This window comes from Silene latifolia, chromosome 9 (assembly GCF_048544455.1).
Source record: "Silene latifolia isolate original U9 population chromosome 9, ASM4854445v1, whole genome shotgun sequence".
NCBI classification, from domain to species: domain Eukaryota; kingdom Viridiplantae; phylum Streptophyta; class Magnoliopsida; order Caryophyllales; family Caryophyllaceae; genus Silene; species Silene latifolia.
This window is the reverse complement of record NC_133534.1, coordinates 225241107-225264909: the sequence shown is the minus strand read 5'-3', so window position 1 is coordinate 225264909 and position 23803 is coordinate 225241107. Positions and strand designations below refer to the sequence as shown.

Sequence of the window (23803 nt, the reverse complement as noted above, 5' to 3'; positions counted from 1 at the left end):
AATGTGAGGAAGTTGAATTGAGTAAGATTATAACCAAAAAACCCTGGGACACTATTTGACAATGTGGTTTTCATCATTCATTCTAGAACTGAAATGTTTATCGCCACTGGGAAACAATATGCCTGAATGATGTAAGCATAAATTGTGTGCTTGCATCCTGAAATCCGCAAAAAAAAAAACTCCGTATACCCTTCTTTGTCTTATTAATCTGCATGTTGAGTTTAAATTTAATTTTTCTTTTCTATTTCCTTTGACTGTTGTTTGTGCAGCTGAAATCTACACAGGCCATTGCCGAATACACACAGCTTGAATTTCTTCGGTGTTTTCCTAGCGGGCTCTACTGCTGGTGTCAGGATACCTTCACCGACATGTAACCTCACTTCACTTGCTTCTTTTTTTGGACTTTAATTCTTTATTAAATGTTTTTTGTAGTTTTTGACACTCTACATTGGCGTTTTGAACTGCATTAATATAGCTTCAACATTCAGGGTAGTTTGAACTAAGTCTAATTAAAATATCCTCTCCTAGCTGATTTTAGGTGCTTGTGTTGTCTTTCGACGACTCCTTTCGCGTAACACTGGAGTCTGGAGTCTGGGCTCATACTTCTTCGACGTTACTTATCTGTTTGTTATTGTCAGTTTTTGAATAGTTGCTTCATAACATGTACGTTTCCGGACATAATTTGCCAATTTTTCTGATGTGTTAACGGTCTCTCCATAATTGTCTAATGCATAAGTGATTTTTCAAAATTTGACTGTAACATACGTTAACCTATGTGTGGATGAGCACATGTCTTATTCTGTCAGTCATTAGCTACTTACTGCAAATATGGAGAAACCAAACAAGGAAAATTGCACCCTTTCATCTGTACAAACATTAACGGTTAATGGTCTTGGTGGGTAGTTTGTGGCAAAGGGGTTGGTCGGCTCCCTGATGAAGACTTGGTCCTGAAATTTCTGCCAGAACTTTCAGAATGTGGGCTAACAGAAACGGATATGGGTGTATGATGACTTACCTGGTTCAGTATTACCGATTGCTGCAATATATTTCCATTTGTGCAGCACTGGTTGTGAGGTTGTGCGGTTGTGCCAATTGCTGAATGCAAACCTTTTTTCTGTGATAATTTACACCAACAATTCATATTCAGAGTAGTTGACTAAGAAAGCAAGTATAATTAGATATCACATCAAAGCTTCGTGAAACCTGCCCTATGGTAGTGTCTCGAGTGGATTTTTAACTGTACTACATATCTCATGTCCTAACTGATTCTAAAGTGACCGAGTTATCTGGACCATTCATTTCAAACCAAAAACACGAAATTCCATCATGGGAGTATTTTGATCCGAGTACGATAAGCATAGCTGGATGCGTTGGACAGTCAGGAAGTATACCTGGCTCCTTGCTATACTTTCTGTGTTTTCTGTTTCTTTGATCCCTCATCTCAGTTTCGTAATTTGCCTGTTAGAAACTGGCCGCACCCATTGAACCGTATCCCGTCACTGTTTCACTATTGGCCCTTGGATTTATATTTTCGTATTTAATTGTCTTTACTTCTAAATGCAAAAAACGTATCTGATTTACCAGAAGTGTGGCGTCAATCATATGGATTAGTTAGTTTTATTATTATAGTATATCCATTATGTGATTTAACTTTGAAAAAAATGACTGAACTGTACTGTTAGGCGGCATGAGCTTCTCTTTTTAAACAACTCACATCTGTACATGTTTATTGTGTAGAAGTGGTGGCTTGGCATGTCATGTAACAACATAGACAACTGCAATGGAGCATAGTTTTCGCAAAAGAGGTCGCCCACGCAAGACAAGGCCGACAGAGGACCCTAACTCCTTCAGCACAAGCACGGCAACCCCAACGGCCTCCATTTGCGACACCATTCAAAGTAAGATTCTTCCACAGCTGGGACCAACTGACACCATTCAAACCGAACCAAGTCAACCCTTGGTAGCCGGGTTTTCTGATTTGTCGTCAAATCTCCCGCCGCCTACGCAAACCGATGACCACAACTCACAAACAACCGCTGCCAATCCCTCCACCAGTGCACACAGTTCAAGCATGGGCGGTCATGAGACGGACCACAGGCCCCGTAAGAGAGGCCGCCCGTCTATTGGAACATCCCCTACTGTTGGAATAGTTGTTGCCTGTGATACTGAGACAGCGGCAGTTCCCAACGCCCCCACAAACGAAACAGGTCACACAAATTTTAATTCTATTTGATTACCCGCGCAGTAGTTCAGAAACCGTTTTAACATTAATTGGAAACCATAACAAAGCAGGTGCCCTAGACTCAGCCGTCGTGCCTACAATTCAGGAGCCGCCTAAAGCATCTACCAGGAATAACCCCGGAGGTATGCTCTACTTTATTTTTCCCGAACTTTCGTAAGAACCTTCTCTGGAGCACAGGTAGCATGTATTACTGCTCATTTCACTAACTTCTTCCGCCGGCTAAAATTACACAGGCATTGCCCGCAAGGGGCTGGCTCATCGTCAAATGGGTCGACCACGCAAGGCCAAGGTACCAGGAAACTCACGCCAATGCCCAATAGACAACATGCAGACAACAGACGCTGTAAGCTGTCTAAACAGCACACCAGGTATCACCTGCTGCAATATGGTTACTGAAAACTGATCCACTGAACTATTGTACTGATAACATTAGTTTTAATTTTTTCCCCGGAAATATTCAGGCCCCTCAACTCAATCTTTTGATAGTACAACTATCGAGAGCACAAACACAGCGGTCATGTTACCTACAAGTAAGCCCCACTTCACTTAGCATTTGATCACACAAATCATTGAAGCATTTACTCCTCTACAAACAATCTGCTGCAACACTGTAATTAGAGGAAAACCGTGACTTAAAGCTTCAATTCAAGTAGAAACCTTTCCTTTAGTACTTTGAAAATGAAGCACAAACCCATCATATACACTACCACGCGAAATAAAATAAGTTTAAACGTGACCATGACTAATAGGGAAAGAACTATGCACCCTCTAAAGTAATTTCTGCCTGACCAACAGGGAAATATTTAACAACCTGGAGCTTCGGTGGCCCTACCGAACTATGTGAGTTCTGTGACGCCGTAGTTTGGAAGGAAGAAGCCGTAGGCGTGACTCCCAAAAATGCCCGCCCAAAATTCAATATATGCTGCCAAAAGGGGAAGGTCAAACTCACACTACTCAAACAACCTCCAGAATTATTAAAAGGATTACTAGATCCTTTGGGTGGCACACGTTCATCCGAATTTAGGCGGCTCATCCGGTCGTACAACACTATATATGCATTCACATCCATGGGTGGCAGAGTCGACAATGCCATTAACAAAGGTGGTGCGCCATACTGCTTCCGACTTGGCGGCCAAAACCACCATAATATCGGCTCACTCCTTCCACCATTGGGTAAACAACCACGGTTCATGCAATTATACTTTCACGACACCGAAAATGAACTAACAAACCGGGTATCATCCTTGAATGGGGAAGGTAAAAACAGCCTTCAACCGGATATTGTCGAGAGCCTTTCCCAGATGATGTACGATCACAATGAAATTGCAAAGCTATGCAAAATGTCCAGGGAGCGCATGGGAAATGAGGACCTACAACATGTTCGATTATGCCTCCGGGCTGCCCGTTCAATAGATGATAAACAGTTTGGTCCACCAACAGTGAACGAGTTCGCAGCACTTATTATCGGGAACGGGGAAACTGAAAAAGGGTCCCGTGATATCATAATCCAAGAGCGTGCAAGCGGACTGCAACGGATCTCTGAACTCCATCCAAAATTCATGGCAATGCAGTATCCTCTAATGTTTCCTTACGGTGAGGACGGATTCAGACTGGGCATAGAGCATTCAGATCACGCACACAAACAAGCGAAAAGAAAAGGAAAAGCGTGACAATGCGGGAGTATTACTCTTATAGGTTCCAAGAACGTCGAAAAAATGGCAAACTTATTGACGGGATATGCGTTCTGTGTGGGAGGTTAAGGCAGCAGTACATGTGTGACGCATTTACCTGTGTTGAGGAGACTCGCTTAGATTACGTCCGGCACAACCAAAAAACAATCGAAAAATACTCCTGCGTGGCTTTGACCGATTTCTTCTTGCCGGTGAAGTAACCCCTGCTTCACTTGGCCAACGCATTGTCCTTCCCCATCTTATCCCAATCAAGCTTAAAACCTTTTCCAACTCTACCAAGACGGGTCAGGCTATATGTCGATGGGCGGTCCGCCGATTTGTTCATCACTTTCACCTGCAACCCAAAATGGGAGGAGGTCTCTGAATTCCTAAAAGCTATCCCTGGCCAACGGCCTGAAGACCGTCCCGACATCCTTGCTAGGGTGTTCAAAATTAAGCTAGATGAACTGATTGTAGATTTGACGAAAAGGGCTTTCTTTGGTGAAACACTTGCAGGTATGACATTAATCACCCCTTATATTCAATATAATTTAAACTACCAAAAAGAACACATATTTTATTTCTTATCATTCTTCTTATTTCCCTCTGTACTTCATTTTAAATTTGTTAAGGCTACTCCCACCACCCTATACCCAGCCAAATCAATTTACTGCTTACATGCTGAACGCGATAGCATACAAAAAGGAAAAAGGCTCACAGATGTAACAGTGCTCTTATCTTCCAAGATTTAACTCAAACACAACGTCCCACCAGTGTTTTATCAATTAAACACTGCTAAAGTACCAGGAAAACCACCACTTTTATTCCTTATCATCCACCTTATTTCCCTTTGTACTTCAATTTATCGCTTACATGCTGAACGCCATATTCTTTAAAAATAATGCCAAACTCCGAGACCTGAAAAAGTGTTCGGGCGTCTATACTCCGGATCCAAAATTAAGGAGAACAAGTGAAATAGAATTTTCTGTGGTTCATATTACCGTATAAGTAGCAGTCAAACTTTAAGGACATGATATGTACTCTAATTACTAACTTTGTTCATATCACTCAGTTATTTACACAGTGGAGTTCCAGAAGAGAGGATTGCCGCATGCACACATTTGCTTATTTCTCAACGTCCCGAAAGTAAAATGTGATGACCCATCGGAGATAGATAAGATTATAAGCGCTGAATTACCGGATAAAACAGAAGACCCTATAGGTTATGAAGCAGTCGTGCAATTTATGCTACATGGCCCTTGTGGAGAAGCAAGGTCCAGCTCACCTTGTATGGTTGATGGCAAGTGCTCGAAGTACTACCCGAGAGATTTCTGCTCTCACACATCTGTCAGCGACGATGGCTATCCTGTATACCGCCGAAGAAAAGATGGTAAAGAAGCTAAGAAGAATAACCACACTCTTGACAATAGATTTGTGGTGCCTCACAACATTGACCTATTAGTGAAATACCAAGCCCACTTGAATGTGGAATGGTGTAACAAACATAGATCAGTCAAATACCTATTCAAGTACATGTCGAAGGGTCCGGATATGGCACACGCAAGTCTGCATGAAGTACGTCCTGACATAAATGAAGGCAACATGAATGAACAGCCAGTTGATGAAATAGAAACATATCTTAAATGTAGATATGTATCTGCTTCCGAAGCCTCCTGGAGGATCTTCGCATTTGAAATACAATTTAAGCAGCCACCAGTACAGCGCCTGCCTTATCACTTAGAATCCGAACAAGATGTTTTCTTCGAAGATTACGAGGCGCCAGATGACGTCCTAGAAAGAGTGGGAGATGCAAAAACCACCCTTACTGAATGGATGGTTACAAACCAAAAACATGAAGACGCATGCTTACTAACATATGCAGAGTTCCCGACAAAATGGGTTTGGGACAAGGATGGGAAAATATGGACAAGACGGAAAAAGGGTTTCAAAATCGGAAGGATATACTTTGCTAACCCAAATTCCGGGGAGCCGTACTACTTACGTCTTCTACTGAACATTGTTAAGGGGGCAAAATGTTTCGCAGATATCCGTACCGTAGACAAAGTTGTTCACCCTACATACAAGTCAGCTTGCAATGCTCTCGGGCTACTAGATGGAGACGAGGAATGGCATGTGGCCTTGAACGAAACAGCAACTTGGGCAACTGCTTAGCAACTCCGAGAAATGTTTGCAACGCTGTTACTATTCTGTGAGGTTGCAGACCCAAAACAGTTGTGGCTAGACCACTGGAAAGACCTGTCCGATGACATTCTACCCCGGCAACAACGACGCCTTGGGTACAGAGATGTGAAATTGAGTGACGAACAAATTCAAAACTACGCCCTGTTAGAACTTGAAATCATACTCAATAGAAGTGGCCGCAGCTTAAAACAGTTTGCCGACTTTCCAACACCGGATAAAACATTGCTAAAGAACAGCGGGAATAGGCTAATACTGGAGGAGCAAAATTACGATCCATTGGAAATGGCACTTGAAGCTGAACAACTTCAGAATGGCCTGAATTCTGATCAAAGTAAAGTATACAACAGTGTCTTACATGCAGTTCACAAAAAAACTGGAGGCCTCTTCTTTGTGTACGGAAGCGGAGGTACAGGGAAGACATACCTCTGGGGAGCATTGATATCGAGGATACGATCTGAAGGCCTTATTGTTCTAGCGGTGGCGTCGTCTGGAATAGCAGCATTGTTATTGATATCCGGTAGGACCGCCCACTCTAGATTTGTAATACCAATAAAACTGACCGAGACAACAAGTTGCAGAATAGAACAAGGATCTGACCTCGCACACTTGATTAGGGAAGCTTCTCTGATAATATGGGATGAAGCACCAATGGTTCACCGCCATGCTTTCGAGGCTGTTGACAGAGCCTTCCGTGATATCATGCAGCTCGATGACCCCCACGCGAAGGAGAAGGTCTTTGGGGGCAAAACGGTTGTGCTAGGCGGAGACTTTAGGCAAATACTCCCGGTTATTCCAGGGAAGGGACGCGCAGATGTGGTGGATGCTTCAATTAGCAAATCATCTCAGATATGGCCACACTGCCAGGTCCTCAAACTACAAAGGAATATGAGACTCAGGAAAAACCAAGCCAATCATGAGGTCGAAGAGTTGGAAGATTTTGCAAACTGGGTTCTTGATATTGGGGACGGCAAAATTCCAGCAACTGCAAAGGAAGGAGAGGATGAGAAAACATGGATTAAAATACCAAGAGATATGTTACTCCCAACTACAACTGATCCTATTGGCACAATTGTCAATGAAATTTACCCGGAGCTCCTAAACAACTACAAAGACCCCAAATACTTGCAAGGGAGAGCAATTCTGGCGCCAAAAAACGAAGTGGTGGATGAGATAAACCGGTATATTCTCCGACTCATACCAGGTGATGAGGAAATTACAAAAAGCGCAGACAGAATCTGCCCACTAACTAACGGTGGGAACATGGAAAATTTATACCCAACGGAATTTCTCAACTCCCTCCGCTTTCAAGGTTTACCAAACCACGAGATACATTTGAAGGTTGGATGCCCCATAATATTAATGAGAAACATTAACCCTGCTGCTGGCATGTGCAATGGAACGAGACTGATTGTTGTACGTATTCGATCCCGTACATTGGAGGCCAAAGTTATCACGGGGACTAATGTCGGACAGTTGGTTGCAATCCCGCGAATTGAAATGACTCCAACAGACACCAAATGGCCCTTCACAATAAAGAGAAGACAGTTCCCTATTAGGGTATGTTTCGCAATGACGATAAACAAAAGTCAAGGCCAAACATTTGAGAACGTCGGTGTTTATTTACCTGAACCAGTATTTAGCCACGGACAACTATACGTTGCTGTCTCCCGAGTCACCTCTCGCAAGGGGTTAAGAATATGCATCCCACAGAAAGACTTGGAAAGGTCCGAGGTTGAAACTAAAAATGTGGTGTACAAGGAAATATTTGATGAACTCTGAAACGGTAACTAATCCCGCCACCAACCTCATGGAGATGGCACAAAAGTGTAAGGCCGCAGGCGAAAACAAAGACACAGGTAATAGAATACTTCGTAGCTTTCATATGTTTTGCAAATATTTAATAATAGGTAAGCAAACAAAGTTGATTTACTCTAAATGTAATCTAACCTGATAGCTTCACAATATGTCTTACCAAACATTGAATGATTTACTAAATTGCTCAGAAATTCAATTATTTTCATACTCTGATTCCCAAGTAATCTCTGTCTAATTTGTCAAAGTAATTAAAGTCTTGCACCACCTAATTATCTCTTAATTATCTTTTCTCCATTGACAAATCAAATGTTTCAGTTGCAGAGCTGCCCGAGTATTGGACTTGACGATGGCTAATCGCTTCATTGACTTGTGATCAGAAGTTTTATATAAGCTGCTGAAATAAACTAGACAATTTTGGTCATTTTTGTATTTTTAATCAATATTGAACTATTATTGTCTTACATAAGTTGTAAAGTTGCGAACATGGATCCCTCCATCTACTTAAATTAGTGTGATGTGCTCTAAAGTATTTTTATGTGCTAAATTTGTGATGATTGTTCAATTGTGTTTGCTTTTTTGTTGCATTTTGTGTTATCAGATCTGAAATATTGGTTAAAATCATGTTCGCTTGGAATTTTGGATGTTTAGGCTGTGATCTTACGGGTTAGATTAGTAGAGTAAGTGCATGTTGAATGGAAAATAGTGAGAACGTTTTGGATGGTACAGGAAATGGTATGAAATTCAAGTTGTTAGACGTTCAAAGTCATGATGATAGGCCATGGGTTTCAGCAGTTAAGAAACTGAGTTCTAGGAGTGGTGGCAGTATGGAAAATGGGGTGAAAACGAAACTTGATCCCGAGGGTGTGGATGTGTGTATCAAACGAACTTGAAATCATTTGATCGATACCAATAAACCAAGGTGCAACTGACTATTAAAGATACGAAAATTAAGAATATTGGTATTATACATTTACATAGAGACTATAGCCGATGTTCAAAGGTTTCTGAAGATTAATTAAGAACTTTAACAATAATACGTTGGCTATATATAGGTAATATGATTTAATGAGTTAACTTTTTATGGTTAGAGAGGACAAAGGTTACTCTTTTGTCCTAATTTGTTGTTCTGTTCAATTTTTTTAGGGGAAAAAATAACTGAGTTAGCTGTTACTACACGTGCTCATGGTTTGCTTTTTCTTGCTACAATACCTCATTACCAAACGATGCTTTCAATCCTATTATTGTCATATAAAATCTGAATTCATGCTCAAAAGAATAGCTGCCTATTTTTATTAAGCTAATCCCACTTTTTCATCCGTATGAGACAACAATATTATCAAATATATGTACCACAATGGTAAGCTACTAGTGTTGTCGCTTAAATGGACCCACGTGTGTCCTCTTAATTGAGATTTTTTTTTACTTGTAGGACCATTTAAGCCATAGCTCCATGGAGGCATGTAGCTACTAGCTTAATTTAAGTTAGTTCATATAAAGTGCTCCAATGGTTAAGCAAATAGCTTCAAATCTTTTTAATTTGCAAGCAAGTCTTTTTGAATAACCATTGGAGATGCTCTTGGTTAATTTAGGGCCATTCGTCTCGATGTCTCCTACATTTTTTCCAGGCTTTCTAATCAGCTTGCCTATAAATCATCGAACACAAATGAAGGAATATGTATATCACGCTTTAAACGACTAAACGAAGTCAATTTTCTTGTATAAAAACAATAGACTTGCCAAATATTAGTTTTGAAAAAAATAAATGGAACAATCCTAAAATAAAAATTTCAAATTGCAAAGAAGTTGAGAGGAAAGTTTGCAAGTATAGCACCTACATATGTTTGCAATTTTTGCACCAGGTGTACCATGAAATTGATTTTTTACGCATGATACTCATTATTTAGCAACTTAACATGGGACGCATCAAAGCCTTTATTTTGCTTGCGTTATCACAGTGACGATGTACGATTTGCGAAGATATTTACATGTAATGTCAGAAATGACGATTAAGAAACAAAGGAACATGCATTTTAAATCTTTAATTAAGCCGTCCAACTATTTAGTGCATGATATTACGATAGAAATTAGGCATATTGCATGTTTCATACATATTTTCACGTCCACATAGTAATTTCAGTAAAGAAGCCATCGTCCTTTGCCATATATAAAAAGAAACCAAACCAAAGCCCGTTAATTTACACGGGATTAAAAAGGAGTTCTCCCTAAAGATGGCGAAAAGAAAAAAGGAGCGGCCAAATGAAATTACTCGGATGTGCCAACAAATATAACAAACTCGAAGCGGTAGTAACAAACCTTTACTGACACAATAAAAAAAAACAAAAAGGAAATAACAATTTTTTATTGAAATGTCTGGAGACAAGAACATTACAAGTGATACCACAGCCTAATATCAACCCAGAAATCCAACCCACCTATTATCCTCTCAGTCGAGATGCGGGCGCATCTCATAGTAGACATTGTACGAAACCTCATCATACATTTCAAAAAAAATCTCGTAGTATCCTTCAACACCGGTAACATTTATAACCCGACCGGTCCACCAGCCATCATTCACGAAGACATCAACTAGATCATAGAGCCCATACTCGAACCTCGGAATAGAAGGCGCCAATGGACGTATGTCTACAACTGCCACCACGTCCCTCAAGAGTCCAGAACCACTAGGTAACAAAAGATGGTGGAATTGGACATAGACTTCCACATCGCCCAATAGATAAAGTATTGTTGCAAGAAAGTAGGACCCAATAAAGCCGGACTCGGGAAACATCACCTCCACTACATCACCGACGCTGAAACGAGCCATTGAAAAGACAAAAAACAAAACTGGAAAATAAACCACTAATTAAAAGGAAAAACCAAAGACTAAATATGGATAAAACAAAACAAAATATGGATACAACACAATATGTTTGGAATAAAATAGGTAATATATATATATATATAGGCCACCACCAAACAATGGAAACTAAACAGTCCAAAAGATAATATAATAAAAGAGAATTTACCACCGGAAATAATAAAAGCGAAGTGGGACAGCCACGATAATAAAAACAAATACATAATTACACAACACACACAAAAGATAACTGTTACAAACGAAACAGTAAAACTGAAAGAAAAGAGGACTTCTAAGAGTAACTCCAATTTAATATTAACTTCAATGCTAATAAAAACACACCTAATAATCATTAAAAACCTAAATAACCAGTAAAAACGAAAAGTTAAATAGCCAAGACAACACAAAAGCCACAATAACACCATTGTAAAGCACATTAATTTAAGGGAATTGAAAGTGAATAACACACACTGGAACGGCCCAAACAATTAACAAAAAAACTGTTAAGCATCCAGGCTTACATCATATTAATATTACGGCAACTACCTAAATTGACGGCCCACAAAAAAAAAAGATAGGAAGACAATGGAGAAAGAATAAACGACAATTATCTAACGGGTACAAAAAAATAAATTTAAAGAGGAAATACAATTATAAGTTAAATAAATTGTCATAATGAGAGATACACGGTAAACAAAACCACAAAACGAAAATGAAACAAGTAAACAGAGAATAAGTATAACTATTCATGATGAAATAAATATATAGAGCAAAGGATTAACTGCCGCTAAACTTCAACAAACAAATCATCTAATTTGTGAAGGTTTAAGTACAACCTAAATTTCATACAGCTGGGACAAATAAACTATGACAAACGAAAAGGAGAATGAAAGTGAATTCAAAATAAACAAAAGAACAATAAACGTATATAATTATTACGTCAAAAAATAAAAACAAATTGAAGGACTCAAAAATACACTTGCAAAAACTACAAAGAATGTAGTAAGCCAGACAACAATAACTAGGATTAATTGTATGAACCACATAAAGATGAAAACACAAAGAATCAATCATAATGAGAATATTAAAGCTAAAAACAACAGTAGTAAATGAATCCAGTAATAAAAAAAAACTGTAAAATTCAGAGAAATGGAAAGCCAACAGCCACTACATATAATTTATAAATATGCATACCAAATGCAATTCACACATTTGCCCAAAGAATACAATAAAAAAAAAAACACAAACAGTAAAAGATAAACAACCAAAAAATGGCACCTCAGAATGTCACCATCGCAGCCATGGTCCCGTCCAAATCCAGATATCAAATCACAGCCCGAGCAACACGTATATGGGAGGTCGGAGCAAACCAAAACGCCAAGCCACTATCCCTCGACATGGTCCTGCTTGACACAAAGGTATTACTAACAAACTCACAAATACAACTAAAGTAATGAAAAGGAAAGAAAATAGCTAACATGATATTGTTCAATATACGTCAACAGGGAGAACATATACACGCTACAATCCCACAAAAGTGGATACGCAGCTTCAAAGATGACATACAAGAAGGAAGAATATATGAAGTAGCACACTTTGAGGTTGCAAAGAACAACAGGGGGTATAGACCAGTGCACACCAATGAAAATCTAATCAAATTCACACCTTTTACATCAATCATTGAGCAACCCGAAGAATCAAACAAAATAGAGAAACACAAATTCGAGTTTCACCAACTGGATTTGATTCATGAAAGGAACAACAAGACTGACTACTTGATAGGTACGTTACCGCAAGGTGAAACAAAGGTAAGGGAATAATAACAACACAATTACATCTAACATGAAAAAAATACAGATGTCATAGGGGTGCTCACCGGGGTGGAGAACAAGACAGAAGTACGGACAGAAAAAGGCATAACAGAGATACGAAACATCTACATAGAAGACGAAAGGTAATACCCAAAAAAAAACTTATACACTCTGGATGATTAACAACATAAGGAACTAACAAATATGTATCATAGACAAAATGAAGTCAAGGCCACATTATGGGGAGAAGCAGCAAACTTTGTCAGCGAGGCCGATACTCGAGGACCAGGAGTCAACAAAATCATTGTCATAACATCAACGAGGGTAGCGCGATACAAAGGTAATGAACACTAAATATACCCAACACGCGTACAAATATAGAACTAACACGAAAACAACGCAGATGAATACCAACTAAGCAGCACATACGGCACAAAGGTCTACATCAACATCCAGATACCGGAAGCAAAGAACCTACTGGAAAGGTAAGAGCAAACGGGGAAAAAAAATAGACAAAGAAAAGGTAAACCATGTTAACCAAAGTGTTTAAAAAAAATGCAACAGGATAGCAAAACCAAGAAAAGTACAACAAATAGAAAACAACAAACAAGAACTGACAGACGAAGTTATGATGGCGAGTACGAAAACACTAATGGAGCTAACAGAGATGGAACTCACAGACCCGGTAAGCAACTTCAAGAAAATAACCAAAACATGAACAACACTGAAAACTAACGCTCTATAAACGTCCAATGCCAAAAAATAAAAACAAAAACAGAAACAAACATTTACGTGTCAAGGAGTGATATCAAGCGTACGCACAGACGTGGAATGGAGATACATATCTTGCCCAACATGCAGGAAAGGACTAGACGCGGACAACGTCTGCCCAAAATGCTGTGAGGAAATACCATACCCAACCCAAAGGTAAAACACTACCAACACCAAAAGACAACAGGAAAAAAACAAACTAACCAAAAATAAATGCCACAGGTACAGAATACTTGCAACACTAAACGACGGCAACTCCGAAGCAAGCATTGTTATCTTCGATAAAGAAGCAGAAAAAGGTCATCGGAAAGCCAATTGCAAAAGTCCTAGAAATCTACGAAAAGGTAAACAACACAAACAAACTTGGTAACTACTTCAAGGAAGGTAACAAAAAATAACAATGACAATGCAGGAGAAAGGGAAACAAAAGGTATACGAGATACTACAAGACTGCGTTGGAAGACAATTCACATTTAAGGTCATGATCGGAACAACAAACTATGGAGACACAAGAGAACTGAAGGTAGTAAAGACATACTTGGGCGAACAAATAAAAACGGTATGAAAAAACACACAAAAACACACCACCACTGAAAATTCCCCACCACCAACTAACAAACAACTTACACATTACAGGACCCAAAAAAAGGGGCTCAGGAGATTGACACTGTAATGGAGCCCAAAACACCAGAAAAAGCAAAGCAGAAAACAAGTGAAGGGTAAGTACAAACCACACAGCAAAATCTCTACACATGTCTAACACCCATACAAATGAATCATAATAACACCATAGTTGCATGACAGGCATAATGAGGACAACACAACAAAGCGCCCAATGGAAAACAGCTTGGAGACAAACAAGCGCCAACGAACTCAGGAAGACTAACACGGCCAAAAACAAAGGATCCAAAGCGTCAAACAGATAAACAAGAAACGAGATTTGCCGCAACTAAGAAAACAAGGATAAACGCAAATGGAACAAACATAACAACAAGATCGTGTCTTACAAACCTAGATCACCAAAAACATCAATAAGTTTAATACCTAATTTAATTTGTTTCTTGCCTTAGTAACATCATGCATGCTGTTCATCATAGACTGGTCCACTAACCGGGCCTCTTTTGCATTCTCCGACATGTCCTGCACCACAGCCGAAACTACGTGTCACTGAACTTTCATTCCGAACTGATTCTTCAAAGAATTGGACTACAGCAACTCAAATCCGAAAAAATTGAGATGTAGACCTTATGCTGATCTCTTTTGTATGTCGCCTTACTAAAAACATACATGCTTTCCATCATCGCCCCCGTCGCTAACAGGAGTCGTTTTGCAACCTCGGCCGCGTATCTCTCCACTGTCGGAACTACGATTCCCAAAGGATTCAATTGCTGATGATTCATCGAGTTCTGCCAAACCTGCACCCCCCAAATTCGAATCAAAAAACATGTTGACCTAGACCTAATTTCCCCAATTTCTACAAAAACTCAATGATATTCGCCACCAACTATAACGAATAGGCGGTTGATAATTTTGTTTGGCGAAAATCACACGTACTGGGATTCTAAAATGAAGATCTGATGATTTCAAAATGAACGAGAAATTGGGGATCTACAATGAAAAAAGATGATAAGGCGGTGTGGGGGTGTATCGTGTGAACCAACTATTTGATTTGCTAATATTTACTCCTAATTTCTCCTTTTTCAAAAAATTAATAAAGTAATACCGTCATGAAACCGTGTACACCGCACCGATATGAACCCGAATACATAAATACCACAACACAAACAACTCAAAACAAATCTGAAATGAACGCGAAACAAAACGAGACACTATTAACAAAAAAACCCGTGATTTCCACGGGTCCCGAAACTAGTTTGTGTATTTATATGCCCCCTTTCCAAATTGTCAGCCAATATGCCACAATATCGTTACTTTGTCCTGCGTATTTTTACTATTTTTCTATCGCTTTTTCTTAAAACATAGATGAATGTACTACCCGTATTACTTTATTTGTAGTGATAGTTATTATGAATTTGTGTGTGTTATACTTTGATGTGTTTGAATGTGTTTTTCATTTGATTCATCGTTACTTGAATTTAATCACCGTATATTATTTGCAGGTTCAATGATAGTTTTATACGGTGATGATAGCTTTGGAATTATGTATCAACTATTAGTCTATGACTCAAGAGGTATTTCTAAACTTTAAGGTTTACATATTTATTTTGTTATTTATTGGCATCATACATCAGTGACCAGTTATTACTCGGTACATGAGATTGTATATATACGCCAATTAATTCAAATGACATTACTCTTTTGATGTGTAGTCGGATCTAGGATTATTAACCGATGCAGAGGTTGAGTCAATCCCTTTTTGGAGTTTAAATCCGAGCTGGTTCGAGTCAACGTGGGGTCAAACTCTTGATAGCCTCGATTGTTTGAGTGTGCAGGATAATTTCCTAGACCATTCTTCCATCATCTAAGGAATCCTCTTGCTTGGTCGAAGCAGAAGACGGCTGAACAGACTACTATTTTGCATAAAGAGAGTCAGATAGGCTAGGTTAATCTCTAACGGCTATAATTGGTGTTCATTATTACCCATGAATATGAGTTACTTAAGATCCATTTTTTTTCTTGAGAACGCAAATTAAGATTGATCTTACGATCTTACTTGCTACCCTATGATTCTGATTTGTTTTTTTTTTCTTTTTGTGCTGTGCAGTATAGTCAATACTTTAGAAATTTTGGCATTACAAGAGGTACGCATGTTTTTCGTATTCGTAATTTACTAAAGTTTATTTACAAGACTAATTTTTCCACCATCTTAAACGATATTTGGGTCGGAGAATCTCATACATGAAGCCAGGGGAAAAAGGATTATACGATAATGACCATCGGTTACTTTAAAGACGTCTAATATAACTAATATAACGATCTTCTTTTTTTTTTTTTTTTGAAAAAAACTAATATAACGATCTTCTAGACGATCTTATTGTATGTACCTATGACTCCAATGCTATATGTATACTTTAATGCACTTGGTTCACCATTCAACTATTCTTCATTGTTTTCACGTAAATTTTTTTTATTAGCTCATACACTTGATATTAATTGTTCTTTGTTTTGCTTTTTTTTTTTTAGCACAATTACATACTTTTCTCATTCCTTTTACCTCATTGTCGTATCTCCTTTCTTGGTGTCTCGCATCTTATATTGTACTTTTGTTTATTGTAAGCTTTGTAATATATTTAAAATATCTAATTGACCAGGTTTTGTTTACAGGTGTTTGCGATAGACAATTATTCTTTGCTTAGTGCCTTAGCAATCAAAGTTGCAACCATCAATAACAAAGGAAATAGTTCTTTTTGACACTAAGATCCAGATGTTTTTTTATTTTATTTTGCACTCCGTATTGAATAAATGTTTTTATGGGGTAATTTTATTTTTGCTAAAGGCAACTTTCCAGTATTCAACATGTAACAATCGTGGAATTGTTGTGTTACATTTTCTTCGTTTTGACAAATGAACTTTATTTGACTAACTTCTTATCTGAGACGTTTTTTTATAAGAAAACGTGATAAATAAGTACTCCCTTCGTCCCAGTTAATAGTTTATATTTACTTTATTTTTTCCCAACAAAATATTGTTGTTGTTTGTTTCCATAATTGGAAATAGAATTAGCATCAGAGACAGAGAAAGAAGCAAGTCAGTGTGGATGTTGTTGTTGATGGGAGTTGATTTTCGAAAGAAGCAAACGACTCTTACTAACTCCCATCTCTCTCCATGCCTCACTCTTACAAACAGTTTCATACTAACACAAACTCTAAAAGGATAGTAAAATTCATTACAATTCAATGATAGAGTACTTTTCTTTCTTTATCAAAATAAATAAATAAATTACAATGACAAATTTGTGCAGAGTATGTGTAACGTTTTTATATGTGTAATGTTTTTATAATATGTGTAACGTTTTTATATGAAAATTTTGTGCAGAGTAATAGTTTAGCATATATTTCACCTTATCATATATTACAAGGCATGTTAACAATAAACGTGTTTCTTAAGAAATTAATTTTTTATTTCTTTTTTAGGAGTTGAATTTTCAAGCTATTTAGACAACCCGATTGGAATATATGAAGTGCTTAATATACAAAAAATATTTTTCATAATATTCAAGTCCTACGATAAGATTTTACTACAATTCACATTAAAGATGGTTTAAAGAATTACTAGATGTAACACGTTACCAACTCTTAATTACAATATTATACCATACACGATAGATCACTACAAATAGGCCCGTGCATCGCACGGGCATTAAATCTAGTATATATATAAAAGAGAGTTTTTTCGAGCGATCTGAGAGCGTCCACATCATCAAAAATTAATTTAGGAAAGTATAATTTATAATGTAAAAAATAAAGTGGAGAATCTTTTAATTATTATAATATGTATATTTCCTAAATTATATTCAAGTGATATTTCCAATTTTAATATCAACCTTTTACATTTCATTTGGCAAAAAAATATCGTTAAAAATATTGTGAAAATAATATAATTAGCTTTGTGGTAAAAAATGCTATCATTAGAGTATAGATTTCATATTCTTTGCACATATTAAAGATGGTGTACTTCTTAATACGTAAAATTGTGTACTTTTTAGTATGTTTTGTCCCATATTGGAAAATAACGTAGGTGCGGTGAATATGCTACATATAAATAGTAGAATTGTTCCACATCGAAAGATTAGTTCAAGGTGATGTGATCCTATGATTATAAATAGGAGACATATTTGGAACTTATGATCCACCCAAAAAAATTTGAGTCTCATAAATATTGTTTTAAAGAGCTCTTAAGATTTGCAATCATTATCTACGATATGATATAAAAAATAAAGTGGAAATTGTTGGGAACTACCCGGGAAAGAGTTAAGAACATGAGCAAGAAAATAAAAAAATACAAAACTAAAGGTTTTACTAATGGTAGTCTCCTGACAGAGTACAAAACAAAAGAAATAATGTCGGTAAAAAAATTATGAAAATAATATTATTAGATTCATGGTAAGAAATGCCATCATTAGAGTATGTATAGATTTCATATAATTTGTACATATTAAAGATGGTGTATTTCATAGTATGTTATATGTCCCACATTGAAAAATAATATAGGTGTGACAAATATACTACATATAAAAAATAGAATTTTTCCACATCGAAATATAACATAAGGTGGGTGATTCCATGATTATAAATAAAAGGCGTCCTTGAAACTTAGGCATCAACCCAAAATCATTTGAGTATCTTAAGTACTGTCTTGGAGTGCTCTTAAAAGTTTATATCATTATATTGTTTACCTATTGATTTTATATGTCACACATTTAAAAAATAATGTAGGTGTGGTAAATAAACTACGTTTAAATAATATAATTAGAATTGTGTTAACAAAATTCTTATCATTAGAGTATAGGTTCATATCATTTGCACATATTTTTATTATGATAAAAAAAATAGAAAACAAATGTATGAATATTAATAGATATTATAGTATTTACTTATTATTAAATCGGGTTGGATGTCGAATTAGGTTCAAAAAATATGGTATACTTTTAAATATGTTATTCGTCTCACATTGAAAAAGAATGTAGGTGTGATAAATATATACTACGTATATATAGGTGAATTGTCCCACATCAGAAGATTATCATAAGTTGAGGTGATCCCATGATTATAAATAGGATTTATCTTTAGAACTTAGGTATCACCCCAAATATATTAATCTCTCAAAGTATACTTATTATATAAGAGACTTTAAACATAATCTTGAATTAAATGTTAAATTTTTAAAGTTGTAACATTTTTTTAGGTGGGAGAAAGAGCGATAAAATGGTCAGTATTATAACGGAAAATTTTCATGATACCCTCGAATTTTGGTAGATTACACATAATACCTCTAATTTTAAGTTTCTACATATAATACCCTTGTGTTTACTTTTTTTTTTTCATAATGCTATTACTCCTATGAGTAACTAGATGAGTAATTGAGCATGTTATGCTATTTGTGTTTTGTTATTTAGGTATTAAATGTTAGTTTATTAAATAAAATATGGATTTAGGAATTAGATAATGAAGTGTTTGTGTTATGGATAACCAAAGAAAAAGGCGTCCCCAAGTCATAAGAGTAATGGGCTTATGACGGAAGCTGTCAAATGGTATCCTGAGAAAGAAAAAGGTGAACACAAGGGTACCATTTGTAGAAACTTAAAATTAAGGGTACCATGTGTAATCTATCAAAGTTCAAAGTTACCATGAGAAATTTCTAATATTATAATGATATAGTTAATTATATTTTCATTTAAAAGAGAGAGATATTCGTACCAATAAAACAATAAAGGGGGAATTATTTTTAATTGTTATTTTATTGTCACACCATCAAACTTAACGTCCATTTAATAACTTTTACATTAGGGGGTACCAAGGGCAAAAAAATGGAACCTCAAGGGTACCGTAGACAGATTCTTAAAAGTAGGGGTAACATGGAAAATCTGACAAAATTAAGGGGTACTACGGAAAATTTCCGTATCTCAATCATGAATTTTTTTTTTTTGAAGAAAAACAACGTACAAATATTAATGGAGAGTACTTGATGATATTATTAAATTTAAATATAACTATTAGATATAATGAGTAGCAATTGTCCGTATTCGGTATTCGGGATCTGGTTGGATGTCGAACTAAGTGGAAAAAAGATAGTGTAATTCTGAGTATGTTATTTGTCCTACATTGAAAAATAATGCAGGTTTGATGAATATGTATTATGTATAAATAGTAGAATTGTCCCACATCAGAAAAATAATCCAAGTTTGGTGAATATATTACATATAAATAATAGAATTGTCCCACATCGAAACATTAGTATAAGGTAGGGTGATTATATGATTATAAATAAGAGTTAACCCACGTATATATTAATCTTTTATTTTTTTTTTAAAGAGATATTTTAATAATATGTAAACCAATCATTAGACATAGAATGTAAACATTAAACCTTATAACGTTTTTTTTTTTTTGCATTATAAATAAGTTTATTACCCCGTTGCAACGCACGGGCATTCAAACTAGTATTATATATTTTGGGTTAAAATTAAATTATATAAAAGCTTGATAATTTTCCTAAACATTTGTAAGAGACTAAAACATGGTCAATTTCCTTAAAACAAAATAATTAATTAATATGGTCAATTTTCTTAAAATAAAATAATTAATTAAGATGGTCAATTTTCTTAAAATAAAATAATTAATTAAGATGGTCAATTTCCTTAAAATAAAATCAATCAATCAATCTATATATATATATATATATATAAAAGAGAGTTTTTTCGAGCGATTTGAGAGCGTCCACATCATCAAAAATAAATTTAGGAAAGTATAATTTTTGATGTAAAAATAAAGTAGAGAATATTTTAATTATTATAATATGTATATTTCCTAAATAATATTCAAGTGATATTTCCAATTTTTATATCAAACTTTTACATTTCATTTGTCAAAAAAATATCGTTAAAAAAATTATGAAAATAATATAATTAGCTTTGTGGTAAAAAATGCTATCATTAGAGTATAAATTTCATATTATTTGGACATATTAAAGATGGTGTAGTTCTTAATATGTAAAATTGTGTACTTTTTAGTATGTTTTGTCCCACATTGGAAAATAAGTAGGTGTGATGAATATAGTACATATAAATAGTAGAATTGTCCCACATCGAAAGATTAGTATAAGGTGAGTTATTCTATAATTATAAATAGGAGGCATACTTGGAACTTAGGCATCAACCCAAAATCTTTTGAGTCTCTTAAGTATTGTCTTGGAGAGCTCTTAAAAGTTTATATCATTATATTTTCTACCTATAGATTTTATATGTCCCACATTGAAAAATAATGTAGGTGTGGTAAATATACTACGTTTAAATAATATAATTAGATCATAAGATTATCATAAGGTGGGGTGATCCCATGTTTATAAATAGGATTTATCCTTGAAACTTAGGTATCACCCCAAATATATTGAATCTCTCAAAGTATACTTATTATATAAGAGATTTTAAACATAATCTTGAATTAAATGTTAAATTTTTAAAGTTGTAACATTTTTTTAGGTGTGAGAAAGATCGATAAAATGGTCAATATTATAACGAACATTTTTTATGGTACCCTCGAATTTTGTTAGATTACACATAATATCTGAAGAGTCTATTGATCCAAAATACTCAAGAGGGGGGGGGGGGAATTGAGGATTTAAAACTTTTTGAAAGCTTTTTCGATTAAGCTAATGTAATTGATTATTTAAAGTTTATTGATTAAACTTTAACTAATCAACTAATGATTGGAAGCAAAGTAAACGAAAGAACGAAACAAGAAGAGACACGCGGATTTTTGAAGTGGTTCAGTTTCACAAGTCGAAACCTACGTCCACTATTCTCGATTAATAAATTTAGTACCTTTCTACGGATTACAAATTTACTAACCCAACTCGTACAACTAACTCTAGCTGTAACTCAATGAGTACCGTTAAATACTCGAGTGACTAACTTACGCTAATAAGAAAGCACTAATGATTCTAACAATGGTTCACGTTAATGAACAAGTTAAGAAATCAACTAAGCACTATTATCTTATAACGATAAATAAAGAACAAGTATGCGAGTTTTGTAATACACGACCTTTCAAAATATGCAAATCGGTTTTCGTTAAAAACACACGGTTTGCTCTTTAAAATATGAAAACAATTTTATGCTTAAGGTCTCTATTTTAGATGTTGTAAATAACAAAGTATTTATAGGCAAGGAAGAGGAAAGCTACACGGTTTCATAGAAACCCTAATAGCCGAAATAATAAGATATAATTACCAATTATATCTTCTTATTATCTCTTACCTAAAAGCCATAAAAGATAATAAAGAATATTCTAAAAGATAGAATATAATCTTTCCAAATATTATCTTTACTATAAATTCTAAGATTATGATAAGATTTCCTAAAACAAGAATATCTTTTACCATAAACAAATATATTAACTAAGATATAAGATATGTAAAGATATTATTATAGAATAAAATCTTTACCTAATATCTCATAGGCAACACGGCACAACACGGCTCATAGGCTCGTGAACCATGCAAACCCTAATCTTAGTATATAATTAGAATTTAGGTTTTAGGAGAGGCTAGATGGAAACCCTAATTGATAGTAAAGTCCAACTCATAAGTCGATCCAATAACCATCAATTAACGCTAACAATATAACCGGACTCCTTACTAAACCGGGCTTTATAAAATAAATACTTTCATTAAAACACATAAAATAAACTTTAAGAAATTGCAAAACAATTTTCGAACCATTTAAAAGTCGTGTATAAAAACTCAGCATTTCAATGTTATAGTAAAAGAGCTATAACATTGAGCTCTTTTACTAGTAATGTTATAGCTGCAAAGCTATAACTGTACTAATTAAGAAACTCATTCTTTGATTACCATTACGAGATAATCACCTATACTATTCTAATCTTCAAGGAGATCTTCGAGTATAGGCTACATCATCATCCAAGCTTGATTAATCTTCTAGACGAACTTCGTCTTCACATAACACTTGAATGAATCTTTGAATTGTGTGATCTTGAACAAGGACTTGAACTTCTCATGTAATCGTCACAATCCTCTTTGTTGCTCATAATAGGTTAATGCTAAAACACTTAACAAACGATTACACGCAACAAGTATATAATATGTAAAGCACCTTGACATCATCAAAACATAAACATATAAGTTATATGGTCCAACAAATTCCCTCTTTTTGATGATGGCAAGTCTCCTAAAATTGTGACTAATGAAAAAGTTCCCCCTCAATATAATACCGTTATCTTGATAATAAAGATTAACGCAAGATCAAGACAATTACTCAAAAATCGAAACTTAAGAACTTTAAGAGACAATTGGTCTTGACAAGGAGCAAGCTTAGGTAGATGCTTACTATAGACGTTCTTTCCCCCTCTTGACATCATCGAAAAGTTAAGAACAAATCAAAAATGACTAGAATAATAGAAGACGAAACAAGAGATAAAAACGCCATAGGAAATAAAATAACATGCAAGACTAGAAGCATCCAAAAGATAATCCACATACAAACTAAGAATTAAACATGTCTAAAGCCAAAGTGGGCCGAATGATCACATGTCTAATAGAACACTTGGGCCATAACCACAAGTGTAATGCCAAAATGGGCCGAATTAAAGTTTGATTAACACACCATTAGATGAAATAAAAGAAAAGCTAATTAAGATAAGGGCTAATGAGGGTAGGACGAGAGGAAGTCAAATGTTGCGGGTCTTATACGGGTTCACGTAGTCGGGTCTAGTACGGTGCTCCAAAGCATCCAGAC

At 35.7% G+C, this 23803-nt stretch overlaps 4 protein-coding genes across 4 annotated transcripts; 3 read left to right on the top strand and 1 right to left on the bottom strand.

Annotated features, from left to right (window-relative positions):
• The first annotated feature begins 3914 nt into the window (after positions 1 to 3914).
• LOC141602310 (uncharacterized) lies at positions 3915 to 6084 on the top strand. The gene is made up of 3 exons (XM_074422612.1): positions 3915 to 4129; positions 4214 to 4428; positions 4985 to 6084. Exons 1-3 carry the CDS (start codon positions 3915 to 3917, stop codon positions 6082 to 6084), a joined length of 1530 nt encoding a protein of 509 aa, XP_074278713.1.
• Positions 6085 to 6096: 12 nt separating this feature from the next.
• On the top strand, positions 6097 to 7893 carry LOC141602309 (uncharacterized). Its single transcript, XM_074422611.1, has one exon. The coding sequence runs from the start codon at positions 6097 to 6099 to the stop codon at positions 7891 to 7893; it is 1797 nt and encodes a 598-aa protein (XP_074278712.1).
• A 2479-nt stretch (positions 7894 to 10372) lies between these two features.
• Positions 10373 to 10753, bottom strand: LOC141602307 (protein AGENET DOMAIN (AGD)-CONTAINING P1-like). Its single transcript, XM_074422610.1, has one exon. It carries the CDS (start codon positions 10751 to 10753, stop codon positions 10373 to 10375), a length of 381 nt encoding a protein of 126 aa, XP_074278711.1.
• A 1304-nt stretch (positions 10754 to 12057) lies between these two features.
• LOC141602306 (uncharacterized) lies at positions 12058 to 14254 on the top strand. The gene is made up of 9 exons (XM_074422609.1): positions 12058 to 12204; positions 12292 to 12568; positions 12644 to 12740; positions 12813 to 12937; positions 13001 to 13082; positions 13162 to 13282; positions 13781 to 13891; positions 14005 to 14087; positions 14173 to 14254. The coding sequence occupies exons 1-9, from the start codon at positions 12058 to 12060 to the stop codon at positions 14252 to 14254; spliced, it is 1125 nt and encodes a 374-aa protein (XP_074278710.1).
• The last annotated feature ends 9549 nt before the right edge of the window (positions 14255 to 23803 follow it).

Coding starts and splice junctions, on each gene's coding strand:
- LOC141602309 (XM_074422611.1), top strand. CDS start 6,097: ATGTTTGCAACGCTGTTACTATTCTGTGAGGTTGCAGACCCAAAACAG.
- LOC141602310 (XM_074422612.1), top strand. CDS start 3,915: ATGCGGGAGTATTACTCTTATAGGTTCCAAGAACGTCGAAAAAATGGC. Junction 4,130..4,213: donor GATTTCTTCTTGCCGGTGAA/GTAACCCCTGCT, acceptor AACTCTACCAAG/ACGGGTCAGGCTATATGTCG. Junction 4,429..4,984: donor CTTTGGTGAAACACTTGCAG/GTATGACATTAA, acceptor CATATCACTCAG/TTATTTACACAGTGGAGTTC.
- LOC141602306 (XM_074422609.1), top strand. CDS start 12,058: ATGGCACCTCAGAATGTCACCATCGCAGCCATGGTCCCGTCCAAATCC. Junction 13,283..13,780: donor AGATGGAACTCACAGACCCG/GTAAGCAACTTC, acceptor ATGACAATGCAG/GAGAAAGGGAAACAAAAGGT. Junction 14,088..14,172: donor AAGCAGAAAACAAGTGAAGG/GTAAGTACAAAC, acceptor GTTGCATGACAG/GCATAATGAGGACAACACAA.
- LOC141602307 (XM_074422610.1), bottom strand. CDS start 10,753: ATGGCTCGTTTCAGCGTCGGTGATGTAGTGGAGGTGATGTTTCCCGAG.